The sequence below is a fragment of the Zea mays genome, chromosome 4 (genome assembly GCF_902167145.1).
Source record: "Zea mays cultivar B73 chromosome 4, Zm-B73-REFERENCE-NAM-5.0, whole genome shotgun sequence".
NCBI lineage: Eukaryota > Viridiplantae > Streptophyta > Magnoliopsida > Poales > Poaceae > Zea > Zea mays.
Window position 1 is genome coordinate 74,177,725 of NC_050099.1, and position 14,100 is coordinate 74,191,824.

Sequence of the window (14,100 nt, forward strand, 5' to 3'; positions counted from 1 at the left end):
TTTGTTTTAGGGTTAGTTTGGCAACCCCATTTTTTCAAGTGATTTCCATTTTCTCAAAAAAATAGTTTATTTTTCCTTAAAAATGGGAATCTATTGTAAAAATAGAATTGCCAAACTAGCTCTTAGTATTTACTGAAACTTATTTATCTAGACGAGATAAGGTCAGATAACATGATGGTATACCTTAATATCTTATTTGTTTTTTTAATAAAAAATTGGGCATGGTCATATTTCCTTTTGCTTTTTTTATCACGAGGAAGGTACCTGCTTTAGGGCATGTTCGGTTACACCAATCCAAGAGGGGATTGGAGGGGTAATCCTCTCCAATCCCCTCCTGGATTGGTGTAACCGAACAAGCTCTTAGTTGATTCCAAATTCCAATACAAGAGGATCGTTGCAAAAGGAAAACACAATGATAGGCCATGATTCATGATTGAATCTGAAACATGTGGATGGGCTGTGGGCATTTGTCTTTCCTTCTTTCTGCAGGAATATGCATAATCATTTGACCATATGCTGCGGGTCTCAGCCTAACAAAGGCGATTCGAGCTTGGGCGTCTTTCTTTCGGTTCATAGTCACAAGTCATATATATTTGGGGGAAACAGGACAGCAGTACACAATGCCAAGCGGTTGGCTTTCAAAAAAAAAAGGATCCGTGTGACAGTACATTGGAGAAGGATCTTCTCAACATCCTAAAGCTGGGCTAATAATCTACTACCAGATTATGCCCAGGTGGCAACCAACTTGCATGTTTCAGCAGGGAACAAGGGTCACAACGTGCTGTCACCGCTGATAGAATAAACTAAAAAAAAAATCATGCGAACAGAGCTTCAAGATGTAAGGTCCGAAAGGTCCATTTTTTTCAAGGGTTGCTACACTGACATTCTTCATATAGTATGAATAGGATTACAGTTACGCTACATGTGACTTAGATGTGATCGGGTTAGCCATGTGCTGGAGGATATGCTCCTGCACATCATACTGCATAGACAGCACCTAAACTCGGGCTACAACAGCACAGGACCATGTTATATCCTGCAACATACTACCTCGGTACTTACTAAAATCAGGAGGTCTTGCAGAACAGATATATCCTTGCTACAGACATGCTTTTACACCTCGGCAGATGCCTCACGCTCGCCATCCAGACCGCTATGCCTCCTGCCACTGTGACGGAATCCATGAATTGAAGGTCTAGTTGGAGTCTGAAGAGAGGCGAAGGGAAAGAAATATTGGATCACCTTGGCTTATCAGACTTGAAGTGCTTGGACATGATGCAGGCCTGCAAATTTAGTTTTAAAATATAAGGTTCCTCGGGACCAAACTATTAGTTATCCAAGCATATACAGCTAAATTTATTCACGTCAAGCTCTCAACTATAAACAGGATTCCTTATAGTACATTGTTGTCAATCACCATCCTAAATTTATTCATCCCAAGTTGTCAACTATAAACAGGATTCCATATAGTACAGTGTTGGCAATTACCATCATGTTGGGAACTACTACCTGCTCTCCTAACTGTAAGCTGTTTTGCCTTTTCCATGGACATACCTTTTGTTATGCACTTGGATATACACTGTCTATAGGGCGTACCCAGTGTCGTAGGCTTCCCGCACTGTGCGGGGTCTGGGGAAGGGTATCTTTAAGCGACAAGCCTTATCCGCATAATATGGGGCTCGAATCCGGGACCTTCCGGTTACAGACGGTAGGCTCTACCGCTGCACTAGGCCCGCCCTTCATACACTGTCTATAGAAACTCTAAAAATCCAAAACAACTTACCGTTTCATATGGAGGGAGTACTTCCATTCAGAAATGATAAACAAATATAAGATGCACAAACCTGCTCTTGGATGATGCTTCTTGCTTCAACCAGTTGAGCTTCAAGCTCAAGCTCCCGGTCAGTTGCCTCAGAAGTCACTTCTGCACCTTTCTGAGCATCTTGAAGTTGTGTCATTCGTGCCTGGTTGTCATCAGAAATAATTATCATCATGTAATGAAAACAAGTGTGTATGGGAGAAATAGCAATTGTACGATGCTTATAGTCTCAATCCAGTGGCTCCTACCTTGATTGAAGTCATTTTTGTGCGCAAACTCTCTTCTATCTGATCTCTGGCCATATGAAAGGGCAAGTCAAAAACATCCTGCCAAAGTGGAAACAAAAGGTGATCATGTGACTCCAACTATACAGAAGTTACCGACATAAATAAAGAGAAAGTGTGACTTGATACATGCAGAGAACCATGTGAATTCAAAAGGGAAGAAAAACAGAGAAAACTAGCACTGTGGCATGTAAGGATCTAGCATTCATACCGTCTTGCCACCAAGCGGAGACTGAGGAGACCCTGACTCCTGTCTTCCATTATCAGTAACAGTAGATTGTGATGACCCATTCGGGGCATTGAGAAAGTCACGCATGTCCATCTGAGGTAAAACATTATCATTTGATTCAACACACTGTTTGACACTTTCTGACTAGATATGAAACTAATGCTCACAAAAGTTACCACGGTGGTTTCTCAGCCTATGAAATACAGTAACTGGAGGTTTTGACAAAAGTAAAAACTATAAAACAGTTACTCCTTTGGTTCTTCCATTTCAAATTGCATTTGAATTTAATTTTATCTTAAGTCAAAGTTTTCTTACTTTGACCATGTTTTAAAAATGATACATATTAACATCTACAAATTCAAATAAATGCTTTGTCAAGACATATTCCATGAATAATTTAATGAAACTAATTTGATGTTGGTGCATTTTTCTATAAATGTGATCTAAATTAGAGAAATTTGACTTTAGACAGAGCTAAAGTGAAATGTAATTTGGAACAGTGAGAGCACTAGTTTTCCATGCAGACATTACAAGGAATATGAATCCAGTTCTGACTTCCGAGCATGCATTATAAGATACAAAAGAAGGGAGTAAAACTTAACACCACATTTCTTTTACCTGCATTGAACGTAACAGTGCCCGTAAATCTGCATTCTCTTGCATCAGCTCTTGTTTCTTCACTTCATATGCATCAACCTGAATACATAATATACATCAGAATAAATTCAATCAGATCTGCATTTCAAAATTGCGTTACTGCTTACAATCATTTTGTAATAATCATTGTCGTTCTTTTTTCCATTCCATGTTCCGCGTTGTCGTCCTTCTTTCTGATAAGTTCAGTAACCAAATAAGATCCAAAAACAAAACAATATAGTATTAAGACCTAACATTCAAGAAGATTCACAGGCATATCACCTGTAACAAGTTCATTATCTCCATTCCAGAACGGGATGATTCCTTTTTCTTCTCCATCAATACCTGATTTAGCTTTTCCTGCAAATTAGGATAGGGTACTTTCAGTGCCATTTCAATGTTGTTTCTGCTACAGAGCCACACATTAAGGCTTTGTTTGGATACTCTAGTATTCACCCCAATCCACATGTATTGAGGTGGATTGGGGTGTAAATTAATTTACACCCCAATCCACCTCAATACATGTGGATTGGGGTGAATACTAGAATACCCAAACAAGGCCTAAAGGTATAAATACATACCTGCAACTTTATGTATTCTTTCTCTTTCTTCTTCATTTCATGAATTTGCTGGGTGCGTACTTGCTTGCAGAAGAACCAAAGAAGGTCAGGACAGGTTCAACATACCTCATCACCAAATATCAATGCAATAACAAAATAAACATGCTATGGTTAGGATGATACTCGAAGGAATAAAATAAGGCAGTCTAACCTGATTTCCTATAACCATTTTCTGAAATTCATCACGTTCTTGTTGCAGCTTATCAATCTGAGACTTCAGAGCAGCAGTGTTTTTGGCCTCCTGGTAATTGAAAAGAATTTAGAATCCAAAAAATGGTGAAGAAACCAAAGAGTTGATACAAGGACAAACCGTTCGAGTAAGAGTGGCTAGCTCTCGATCTTTCGCTGCTAATTGAGCATCCATTCTCTCAATCTTAGCTTCCAGCCGTGAGATATCAGATTGCATCCTGAACATGGCATAACATTAATCAAGCAGCCATTAGTCAATCACAAGCAGCATTGGTAAATTCTCGAAACGATGCAGTCAATTGCATTAATGTATCTACTCAATTGAATGGCATGAACGTATAATGGAATGAAGCAAACAACTGACTTCTGTTCATTTACACCAAAACCCAAAAATATTCTGGCAGAACTGTCCAAATGCTGCAATCAACTGAATTGACCTCCTCACCTAAACTGATACAGCATGCATGAACATAGGAAAGAGCCAATAACAAAATCATGGGTATGATGATCTAATACTGACTCATGGCAAGCAAACAATGCCCTGCAGTACATCAGCACTGTGAAGGAATGGGCTCTGGACAAATAGTACCATGCAGGTGCAACTAATGATGTTAGGTGCACCTAATTACAAGATAGACATATTTCACAAGTCTGCAGGTTTGTACTGGTCTATTTTGGACCCTTCTCTATCTTCTTAACTTAATAGGACGCACGAGCGACAAAATTCCACCAACAGGACCGTAGAGGAAACAGGAATGTTGAAAGGGCATAAAAGGAAGGTAGATGAAAAAGGACAAAGGGTTGGCTCATGGCACAAAGTGGGAGGGTTGGCCCATGTTACCTGTTGGTGGTGACAGGGTTGGCTCATGGCACAAAGTGATTGCGTGATGTCAAGGAAAACAGTATTCCATAATTGTCTGGTCTACTTTTGATCGAAAGGTAGAGCCAAAGAATTGCACTCTGAAAGTTAAACTTCACAGGCAAGCAAAATCAAGACTCAACCAGCAACAAACACTGAAAGAAAGTAATAACAATAATGTTATATTAACTCAAAATTATTAATATAGTTAAGCCGCATTTCACTATGTCTGAGATAGAATAGTGGGTTGGCTCAGTAGGAAAAGAAAAAGAACATCGGGTACAAAATATGATGAACCTGCAATGGATAATTTAATCAAATGTATTATTACTTAGCACTTTAGCTGAGTGGACAACAAAAAATTACCTCAATTTCTCAGGGCTTTCCTCCTTACAAGTCTATACCCTATGAGGTTATGACACTGAAGTTTGGCAAGATTCTTCAACATGCAATTCTTTTGGACCAGGCATATTTCAGGTTTCATAACATGAGCCTCTAACTTATACTCTTATTGCTAATTAATACAGATAGGTGATTGTGATTCAATCAACTATCATCATCATGCCCTAGGTGAAAAAATAAACATGAATGGCAACAATAATGTCATGTGAGAAGCATAACCAGCATCTATCACTACCAACCAGTACTAAGTTTAGTGATGCAGCTACATGTCTAAGAGTGTGTCACTAATCAGTGCTACCTTCCAGATCAGGTGAAAATTCACAGTTAACAAATTGACACTGGCTAAGAACATCGGGATTGCAACATGAAATAGAAAGGGAAGAAATGGCACGCACCGCTGCCGCTGGTCATTTGTAGACTCCCTGAACTCAATGTCCCTCTGTCGCTGCTGCAGCAGCGCATAGATGCAGTTACAAGTTCTTGCAATCGAGACCTGCATAACAGAACCCAAAAAAGGTGTGGTAAGTTTTAAAAAAAGCACATGGAGGAACCTTAAAGCCCTCCGCATATATTGATCCCCAAATTTCAAAAGAAGTTGCCCTGCACTACCAGTGCGCGCAGAACACAAAATTCAGAATGTAATTAAAAAAATAACAAGTGACAACATATCAGAAGATCTGATAAGGGACAAGGTAACAATAACAGTAGCATTCCTACTGGATAAATAACAAAATGATTGCTGGAAAAAAAACACGGACAAAACGCAAATGGCAACCCAGATAAAGACAATGGAAGATGTAAATAGAGAGGTAGAGAGGGGAAAAATTAAGCAGGTACGAGTATAACAGAACGATCGACGAATTGGCCTCGAAAATTTGTTTTTTAAGGAATGGCGACAAGATGAATAAATCCCTTAAACCCCGAAAATCATAAGCAAACAAACCCCCGCGACCGAAATGAATACATAAACGTGAAGCAGCTGCGAGCCGGGGGAGAGAGGGAAGAGGAAGGACCGGATCGGTGGCGAAGAGGTCGAGAGATGCCGGGAATCCGAAGGTGACGAGCGTCTGGTTCAGGTACCGGGCGCAGTGCTCCAGGTTCTCCGCGTTTGCGAACGCGCCCCCGTCGCTGCTGCACAAGCAGCCACGCCGCAAACCACTGACATCAGAATCAAACCCCCTCGAACTCGAACCCAAGAGGGAAATTGGCGCTCACCTCATGCTGGCGTGCGACGGCGGCGGCTGCAACTGATGCGACGAGGCCTGCATTGGAAGGAGGAAGTTAGAGGCGGCCAAGGGAGGACGGCGGATCTGGGGCTAGCCGGCTGGGGGTAGGGTTTACCCGGAGATCGAAACGCGCCGACGAGGACATCCGCCACAACGCGCTCGAGAGAGTGAGGACAGGGAGAGGGGGATAGAGATCTGGGAGTCGATGGGGGGATGGGGATGGATGATGAATTGACGACGGCGAGTACAGTTGGGTCGAGAGAGCGATTTGAAATGGTTGCGAGTGGGGAGTGGGAGGACGGGGACGGTGTGGACTGCCGGGCTGGGAAGGGCAGGCCGGCAACGGTAAGGTAGGGCCGCGATGTCTGTGGCACGAATGGTCACACACACAGATCTGATCTCGAGAGAGGGACTGCTTCTGCTGGACCCAACTACCCATTGATAGTGTGGGCCATAAGCACGTGACAGCTTTGGCTAGATGCAATGGCGGATTGGCGGTGGTCATTACGCCATCTCCGGTGCGATAGGCTGTGTAAAGTATTGTTTTGCACGGTATATTACTATATTTACAAGATTACAGTTTAAAACATGAAACCATATTTATAAGATTACAATTTAAAATATGAAGTGAGATAGAGACTGAAATAGAAAGTCTGCCGAAGTAGTCTTATTGTTTGTTCTTCGTTTGGTAGGCCGACATACAAACGAGGCCAAGATTAAGTGAAACATATATTGTCACAAATTTTAGGGTGTGTTTGATTGCGCGATAGTTAGGACAGGGATGTCCCCTGGCGTTTTCTCTTGTCCCTCCAATTTGAGAGACAATTGGGGACAATACTAATCCCAACCTTTGACCTTGAACTAAACAACATTATTTGAGGGATTGTCTCATCCCGTCTCGTCCTGTCATTGCAACCAAACGCACTATTAGTCACCAGCCCATTTTTAGATCAAGAACCAATCTAGAAGGCAGCTCATCTGGACTCGTTCAAGGACAACCATTGAATGAAGGGAATTAAAAAAGATGGGTTTATTTCTCGCCTAGCTAAAACGAACTGCTCTAGCAGATGGACCGAATTTTAAGCCGGGTTAATTCAGTCCACCTTGAATGAGGCCCAGAATGTCGTTTCGGCCGAAACAAACACCTAAGTATTTCTCTATATGTTGTACAAAACATTCTTTTGTACTTTAAACTAGGGCTGGAAAATAAGCTTGAGGCTCGCGAGCCGGCTCGAGCTCGAAGTGGCTCGGCTCGAAGCGGCTCGCGAGCCTCGAACGAGCTGAGTCGAGCTCATTTTTTATCACACCCGGTTTTAAGGAACAAAGTCGGGTGCATCTCATACATGCGCCAAAGAAGACAACATATATAATAACAGATTGTATAGAGATAAATGTCACAATAATCAGAGTATTTATTACATAGCGGAAGTCTTACAAAATAGAAGATAATATAACAGGATCTAAAATCCATCCTTGGCGCCAGAAAGTCAACTGGGAGACGACACCTAGATCGAATCGAACTCCTCGCCTTGTGGCTCCTCCTGAACCACCTGTTCTTCTCCTGTGGGGGTGTGAGACAGCAAGAGTGAGCTCACATACGTTCATAGCTCAACAAGTCGTGAGGAATAATGTGCATGAACTCACCAAAGGTGGGAGTTCATGTGAAGTGTAAGGCTAATCAACAAAATAGAGGCTGAAGCTGAGCATTGCTTTTATAAGTTGGTCAAAATTTTATTAGCAATTACTAAGTGTAAGTAAATACCAAACCTTAATAATAATAAAGAAAAGTAATAGTAAAATAATCTCAAATGCGATGCAAATGTCAAATTAAATTTAAGTTCCATAAATGTCGGCGTTTCGACCCCGGGGGGTCCCTGGACCGACGAGTAAATTGTCGCCGCGTGCCCCAGCCCAGATGGGTCGACGCGAGACGGAGCGCGAAGGGGGGAAGAAAGCCGGAGGGAGACAGGCGTAAAAGGGGAAACCCGCGGCCTTCGTGTTTGTCCCGCGCCCAGGTCGGGTGCGCTTGCAGTAGGGGGTTACAAGCGTCCACGCGGGAGGGAGCGAGAGGCTTACGCGAGCGTCGTCCCGTCCTCCCCCGCGCGACCAACCTCCTGTAAGAGGGCCCTGGACCTTCCTTTTATAGGCGTAAGGAGGGGGTCCAGGTGTACAATTGGGAGGCGTAGCAGTGTGCTAACGTGTCTAGCAGAGAGGAGCTAGTGCCCTAAGTATATGCCGTCGTGGCAGCCGGAGAGGTTTTGGCACCCTGTTCGTGTGGTGTCGTGGCCGTCGAAGGAGCGCTGGAGCCTGGCGGAAGGACAGCTGTCGGGGCTGTCGAGTCCTTGCTGACGTCTCCTTGCTTCCGTCAGGGGGCTGAGAGCCGCCGTCGTCATGGAGCATGCGGGACGCCATCATTACTTGTTTATCGGGGCGAGCCTGATGGGACGCCGGTCTTGTTCCCCGTAGCCTGAGTTAGCTTGGGGTAGGGTAATGATGGCGCCTCCTGTGACGTGGTCGGTCCGAGCCCTGGGTTGGGCGAGGCGGAGGCTCCTCCGAGGTCGAGGTCGAGTCTGTCTTCCGAGGTCGGGGTCGAGTCCGAGCCCTTGGTCGGGCGAGGCGGAGTTCGTCGTCTTCTGGGGCCGAGGCCGAGTCCGAGCCCTGGGTCGGGCGAGGCAGAGTTCGTCGTCTTCCGGGGCCGAGGCCGAGTCCGAGCCCTAGGTCGGGCGAGGCGGAGTTCGTCGTCTTCCGGGGCCGAGCCCGAGTCCGAGCCCTAGGTCGGGCGAGGCGGAGTTCGTCGTCTTCTGGGGCCGAGCCCGAGTCCGAGCCCTGGGTCGGGCGAGGTGGAGTTCGTCGTCTTCCGGGACCGAGCCCAAGTCCGAGCCCTGGGTCGGGCGAGGCGGAGTTTCCTATGGCGCCCGAGGCCGGACTTGGCTGCTGTCAGCCTCACTCTGTCGAGTGGCACAGCAGTCGGAGTGGCGCAGGCGGCGCTGTCCTCTTGTCAGGCCGGTCAGTGGAGCGGCGAAGTGACTGCGGTCACTTTGGCTCTGTCAGCTGAAGGGCGCGCGTCAGGATAAGGTGTCAGGCCACCTTTGCATTAAATGCTCCTGCGATACGGTCGGTCGGCGTGGTGACTTGGCCAAGGTTGCTTCTTGGCGAAGACTGGGCCTCGGGCGAGCCGAAGGTGTGTCCGTTGCTTGAGGGGGTCCTCGGGCGAGACGTGAATCCTCCGGGGTCGGCTGCCCTTGCCCGAGGCTGGGCTCGGGCGAGGCGAGATCGTGTCCCTTGAGTGGATCGAGCCTTGACTTAATTGTACCCATCAGGCCTTTGCAGCTTTGTGCTGATGGGGGTTACCAGCTAAGATTAGGAGTCTTGAGGGTACCCCTAATTATGGTCCCCGACAGTAGCCCCCGAGCCTCGAAGGGAGTGTTAATACTCGCTTGGAGGCTTTTGTCGCACTTTTTTGCAAGGGGACCGGCCTTTCTCGGTTGCGTTTTGTTCCGGTGGGTGCGCGCGAGCGCACCCGCCGGGTGTAGCCCCCGAGGCCTCGGAGGAGTGGTTTGACTCCTTCGAGGTCTTAATACGTTTCGCGATGCTTCGGTCGGTCTGGTTGTTCCCTCATGCGAGCTGGCCGTAGCCCGGGTGCACGGTCGGGTCCCAAGTTCTCGGGCTGGTATGTTGACGCCGTCAACGGTTTGGCCGGAGCCGGGTTTGCGAGAGCAGCCCCCGAGCCTCCGCACAGAGCGAGAGGACGGTCAAGGACAGACTCGACTTTTTTACATACGCCCCTGCGTCGCCTTTCCGCAAGGAGGAGGGGGGAAAAGCGCCATGTTGCCCTTGGAGGGCGCCGAACATGGTGTCTCCAGTGAGCTGATAACGGGTAATCCGAGTGGACGCCCGTGCCCCATTTGTTAGGGGTCGGCTAGAGGCCCGGAGGCGCGCTCCAAAAGTACCTGCGGGTGATCTGCCGGACCCGGTCCCCTTTTGACGGGGTCCGAGGGCTCGATGCCTCCCTCTGATGGGATTCCGTTACAAGATCGTTCCCGCTGGTCTCAGAAATGTCCTAGGGTACCTCGGGAGCGTAGCCCGAGCCTTGGTTATGTATCGAACGTACCTAGGGTCATCCCTCGCTCTGCGTTTGAGGCGGTTGTGAACCCTTCGAGGGCCAGCCTACGAACCCCTGATCAGTAGTGGGCGTGGAGCCTGAGTGGCCTAAGGCGACCGTTGAACCCTTCCGAGGGGCCGGTCTTCGAACCTCTGACCAGTAGTGGGCGCGGAGCCCAAGCGCTCTGAGGCGGCTGTTGAACCCCTCCGAGGGGCCAGCCTTCGAACCTCTGATCAGTAGGGGGGCTCGGGGCCCGTTTCCTTCGCGGAGAAGGATCCCTTTCGGGGTATCCCCTTTCCCGGTCCCTGTTGTAAGAGAGAGAAAGAGGAAAAGGAAAAGGATACGAAATCGAATAACGTGGCGCACCTTTTTTGACGCGGTCATTATGGCGAAGGCGAAGCGTCGCCCGCTTCTCCTGCCAAAGGTGCCGCCTGTCCCGCCGCGGAGTTAATGCGACGGGACGAGTGGTTCGCGGGGCAGCCGTTGCGCGTGCGCGAGCCGTTCGAGGAACGGAACACGGGCGCGCCGTCTTCACGCCGTGGGAGAGGGTTCTCTCGCTGTCCCATGAGGGGACGTGAGCTTGGCTGATGACGTGACCGCTGCTTCCGCCCGCCTGCCACCGCCATTACTGTCGGCCCATTTTTGGCCGTATCAACCGTCGCGCCTTCTCCCGCAGCTGACTGACCCGTGACCGATGCGCCTGGCTGGCACTGTTGGGTCATACGCAGGGTTGCCTCGAGTCGCGGTACTGGTTCCGCAGTCGAGGAGGCACGGTAGTGGCGCGAGTGGCGGTGCAGTTGCTTGCACGTAGCAACCGGCGCGCTGGTTGTATGACGTGTGGGCCTGGGCCCCCATGCTGGATGCGTCGAAGTCGAAAGGGTGCGCCCCTTTGGTGCGGTTGCATGCCGCCTGCATGGCGGTCCGCCCTTTCACCCCCTGGTCTGGGCGAAAGTGGAGGATTGCTCGTAACCGCTGGGCAGCTGCGCATACCGCGCGCGCGGCGGTTTGGCTTCTTCTGTCCCTGGCCATCTTGCATGACGCGTGGGACCTAGCCCCCGTGTCGTAGGGGGAGGACCTTGGAGCGTGTTGGAGAAGACTTAGCCCACGATGGCTGAGGACGCAAGTGGGGAGAGTTGCCTTTAAAAGGAGGGTGACCCCCTTGAAAGGCAACCATGTCTTCGCGCTCCCCTTATGCATCGCGTGTTTCCACCTTCCGAGCCCCCGGATGGGGGACACTCGCAGTCTTTCCGCCTTGTCGTCGGAGGAACGCAACTTCGCGGAAGTTGGTACCTTTCAGCCATTGTTCGGCTTCAAGGATTTTCATCGGGCAGCCCGACCGCATCCCCTCGCCGGTGGTCACCCAAGACGGTGACCACCAGCCCCTGGGTGGGGAGAAGCAAGCCGGGCTGCAGCCTCTGCCCCTCCCTCAGCTTCAAGGATGTTCATCATCAGTGCTGGGGAGGGGAGTGCGCCGAGTTGGGGTCGGTCTCTGCGCGGGCAGCGGCCTGCTCCTTCCCTCAGCGATCAGGGGGAAGGGCGTTCGCCGTTCGTGGCGCTGGCAGCTGCCGCGTGTCCGGCTCTCCGGCCCGAGCGGCTTCGGCGCCGCTTCCGGTGCCACCTTCCGCCACGGCAGCCGGAAGAGGTTTCTCTGCCGACGCGATAGCCGGTGCCGCCCATAGACTGACCTCCAACTCTACGGCCTTCTGCTCGTCCTCGCCCCTCGAGTGGGGACGTGGGCGAGGGCCTTATGGCAGCAGCATCCGCCCTGAGGTCATCGCTGCTGCTGTTCGGCCCCTCGGAGCAGAAGTCGTCGTCGTCGCTGTTGGAGCGGGCGGCGGCGAGCCATCCGTCGGCCTTCTGTTGCTCCGCAGGCCCTTCAATCGTGTGGGGTTGTTCGTACCTGCGGAGGTGGAACCGGAGTTCCGTTTGTAACGACACCTTGAGTGCCGGTGTCTTGTTCATTGTGGCTGTCGGGGCCTGAACATGTATGTATTTTCGGCACGGAGCCGTGTCTTTTCCTTATTTCGAGCACTAGGACTCGCCTGTCGGCTATCTGAACCACTTCACCAAGCGTGAGTTGCCTCGTGCGAAGGTGATGAGTGAGGTATCCGTATCCCGGAGGCGTAGGAGGCCCAAAAAATCGTTTCGGCAGAAGAGTTTTCGAGCGTGAAGACTTGTTCGGTCCGTGGAGTCACCTATCCGAGCGTGAGTTACTTATCGCAGAAGGTGATGAGTGAGGTATCCGTATCCCGGAGGCGTAGGAGTCCCTCGGCTCGGTCAGCCTTGGCTGCTTACGTGTACTCTGTTGTTTTCGGGATCCCACTTTCGAAGTAGTCGAAAAGCACGAAAGACATTCTGGCAGAAAAGATCTTTTTCCGAGGAAAATTTTGACGCAGAGGGGGTTCCCTCCTTCTAGCCCCCGAGGGAGGGTCGGGCTTTGCCGAGGCAAGGCTGACCCTTCCTTGATGGTTAGACTTTGTGTGTGAACGAAGTGTACGAACGACTTGAAAGCATCTTAAGGGTAGAAGCGACGTAGCTGTCGGATGTTCCAAGCGTTGTTGTAGACCTCGCCTTGACTGTTGGCCAGCTTGTACGTCCCGGGCTTTAGAACCTTGGCGATGACGAACGGCCCCTCCCAGGGAGGCGTGAGCTTGTGCCGCCCTCGGGCGTCTTGCCGTAGCCAAAGCACCAGGTCGCCCACCTGGAGGTCTCGGGACCGAACCCCTCGGGTGTGGTAGCGTCGCAGGGACTGCTGGTACCGCGCCGAGTGTAGAAAGGCCATGTCCCGAGCCTCTTCCAGCTGGTCCAGCGAGTCTTCTGGGTTAGCTCGATTGCTTTGGTCGTCGTAGGCCCTCGTCCTCGGGGAACCGTATTCTAAGTCTGTGGTCAAGATGGCCTCGGCACCATAGACGAGAAAGAATGGTGTGAAGCCCATGGCTCGGCTCGGCGTTGTCCTCAGACTCCAGACCACCGAGGGGAGCTCCTTCATCCATCGCCTACCGAACTTGTTGAGGTCGTTGTAGATCCGAGGCTTGAGCCCTTGCAGAATCATGCCGTTGACACGCTCTACTTGTCCATTCGTCATGGGGTGAGCCACGACGGCCCAGTCCACCCGGATGTGGTGATCCTCGCAGAAGTCCAGGAACTTTCTGCCGGTGAACTGGGTGCCGTTGTCGGTGATGATGGAGTTCGGGACCCCAAAACCATGGATGATGTTGGTGAAGAACGCCACCGCCTGTTCGGACCTGATGTTGTTTAGGGGTCGGACCTCGATCCACTTGGAGAATTTGTCGATGGTGACCAGCAGGTGCGTGTAACCCCCGAGTGCCTTCTGCAAGGGGCCGACGAGGTCCAGACCCCACACAGCAAACGACCAGGTGATGGGTATGGTCTGCAGAGCCTGAGCGGGCAGGTGTGTCTTCTTCGCATAGAACTGACACCCTTCACAGGTGCGGACAATTCTAGTGGCGTCGGTCACCGCGGTCGGCCAGTAGAAACCTTGTCGGAAGGCGTTTCCAACAAGGGCTCGAGGCGCTACGTGATGGCCGCAAGCCCCCGAGTGTATCTCTTGTAAGAGCTCCTGGCCTTCGGCGATGGAAATGCATCGCTGGAGGATGCCCAAGGGGCTGCGGTGGTAGAGCTCCTTCCCGTCTCCCAGCAAGACGAATGACTTGGCGCGCCGCGCCAACCGCCGAGCTTCGGCTCGGTCGAGGGGTAGCTCTCCTTGGTGGAGA

At 50.1% G+C, this 14,100-nt stretch overlaps 1 protein-coding gene across 5 annotated transcripts; it reads right to left on the reverse strand.

The window, feature by feature from the left end:
• Nucleotides 1-779: 779 nt before the first annotated feature.
• LOC100276431 (uncharacterized) lies at nucleotides 780-6,757 on the reverse strand. Of its 5 annotated transcripts, XR_002268595.3 has the most exons (16): nucleotides 6,380-6,671; nucleotides 6,254-6,300; nucleotides 6,052-6,169; nucleotides 5,434-5,531; nucleotides 3,899-3,995; nucleotides 3,740-3,829; nucleotides 3,550-3,612; nucleotides 3,251-3,328; nucleotides 3,097-3,162; nucleotides 2,951-3,028; nucleotides 2,315-2,425; nucleotides 2,068-2,145; nucleotides 1,845-1,964; nucleotides 1,555-1,761; nucleotides 1,243-1,283; nucleotides 934-1,168 (listed from the first exon to the last, which is right to left on the reverse strand). XR_002268595.3 is itself a non-coding variant. In XM_008678727.3 (15 exons), exons 1-15 carry the CDS (start codon nucleotides 6,407-6,409, stop codon nucleotides 1,114-1,116), a joined length of 1,164 nt encoding a protein of 387 aa, XP_008676949.2. In that variant the 5' UTR covers nucleotides 6,410-6,671; the 3' UTR covers nucleotides 780-1,113. The 5 variants fall into 5 exon arrangements, 4 of the variants coding, with proteins under 4 accessions (XP_008676949.2, XP_035822699.1, XP_035822698.1 ...); XM_008678727.3 differs by lacking the exon at nucleotides 1,555-1,761 and having other exon boundaries at nucleotides 780-1,162; XM_035966806.1 differs by lacking the exon at nucleotides 1,555-1,761 and having other exon boundaries at nucleotides 783-1,168; nucleotides 6,380-6,757.
• Nucleotides 6,758-14,100: the final 7,343 nt, after the last annotated feature.

What these genes read in the sequence shown, in the direction of transcription:
- LOC100276431 (XM_035966806.1), bottom strand. Translation starts at nt 6,703, where the DNA reads ATGGGTAGTTGGGTCCAGCAGAAGCAGTCCCTCTCTCGAGATCAGATC. An exon ending in CCGTCGCACGCCAGCATGAG is followed by an intron (nt 6,170 to 6,253) that starts GTGAGCGCCAAT and finishes CTGCTTGTGCAG; the next exon opens with CAGCGACGGGGGCGCGTTCG. An exon ending in CACTGTTACGTTCAATGCAG is followed by an intron (nt 2,426 to 2,950) that starts GTAAAAGAAATG and finishes GTTTTACCTCAG; the next exon opens with ATGGACATGCGTGACTTTCT.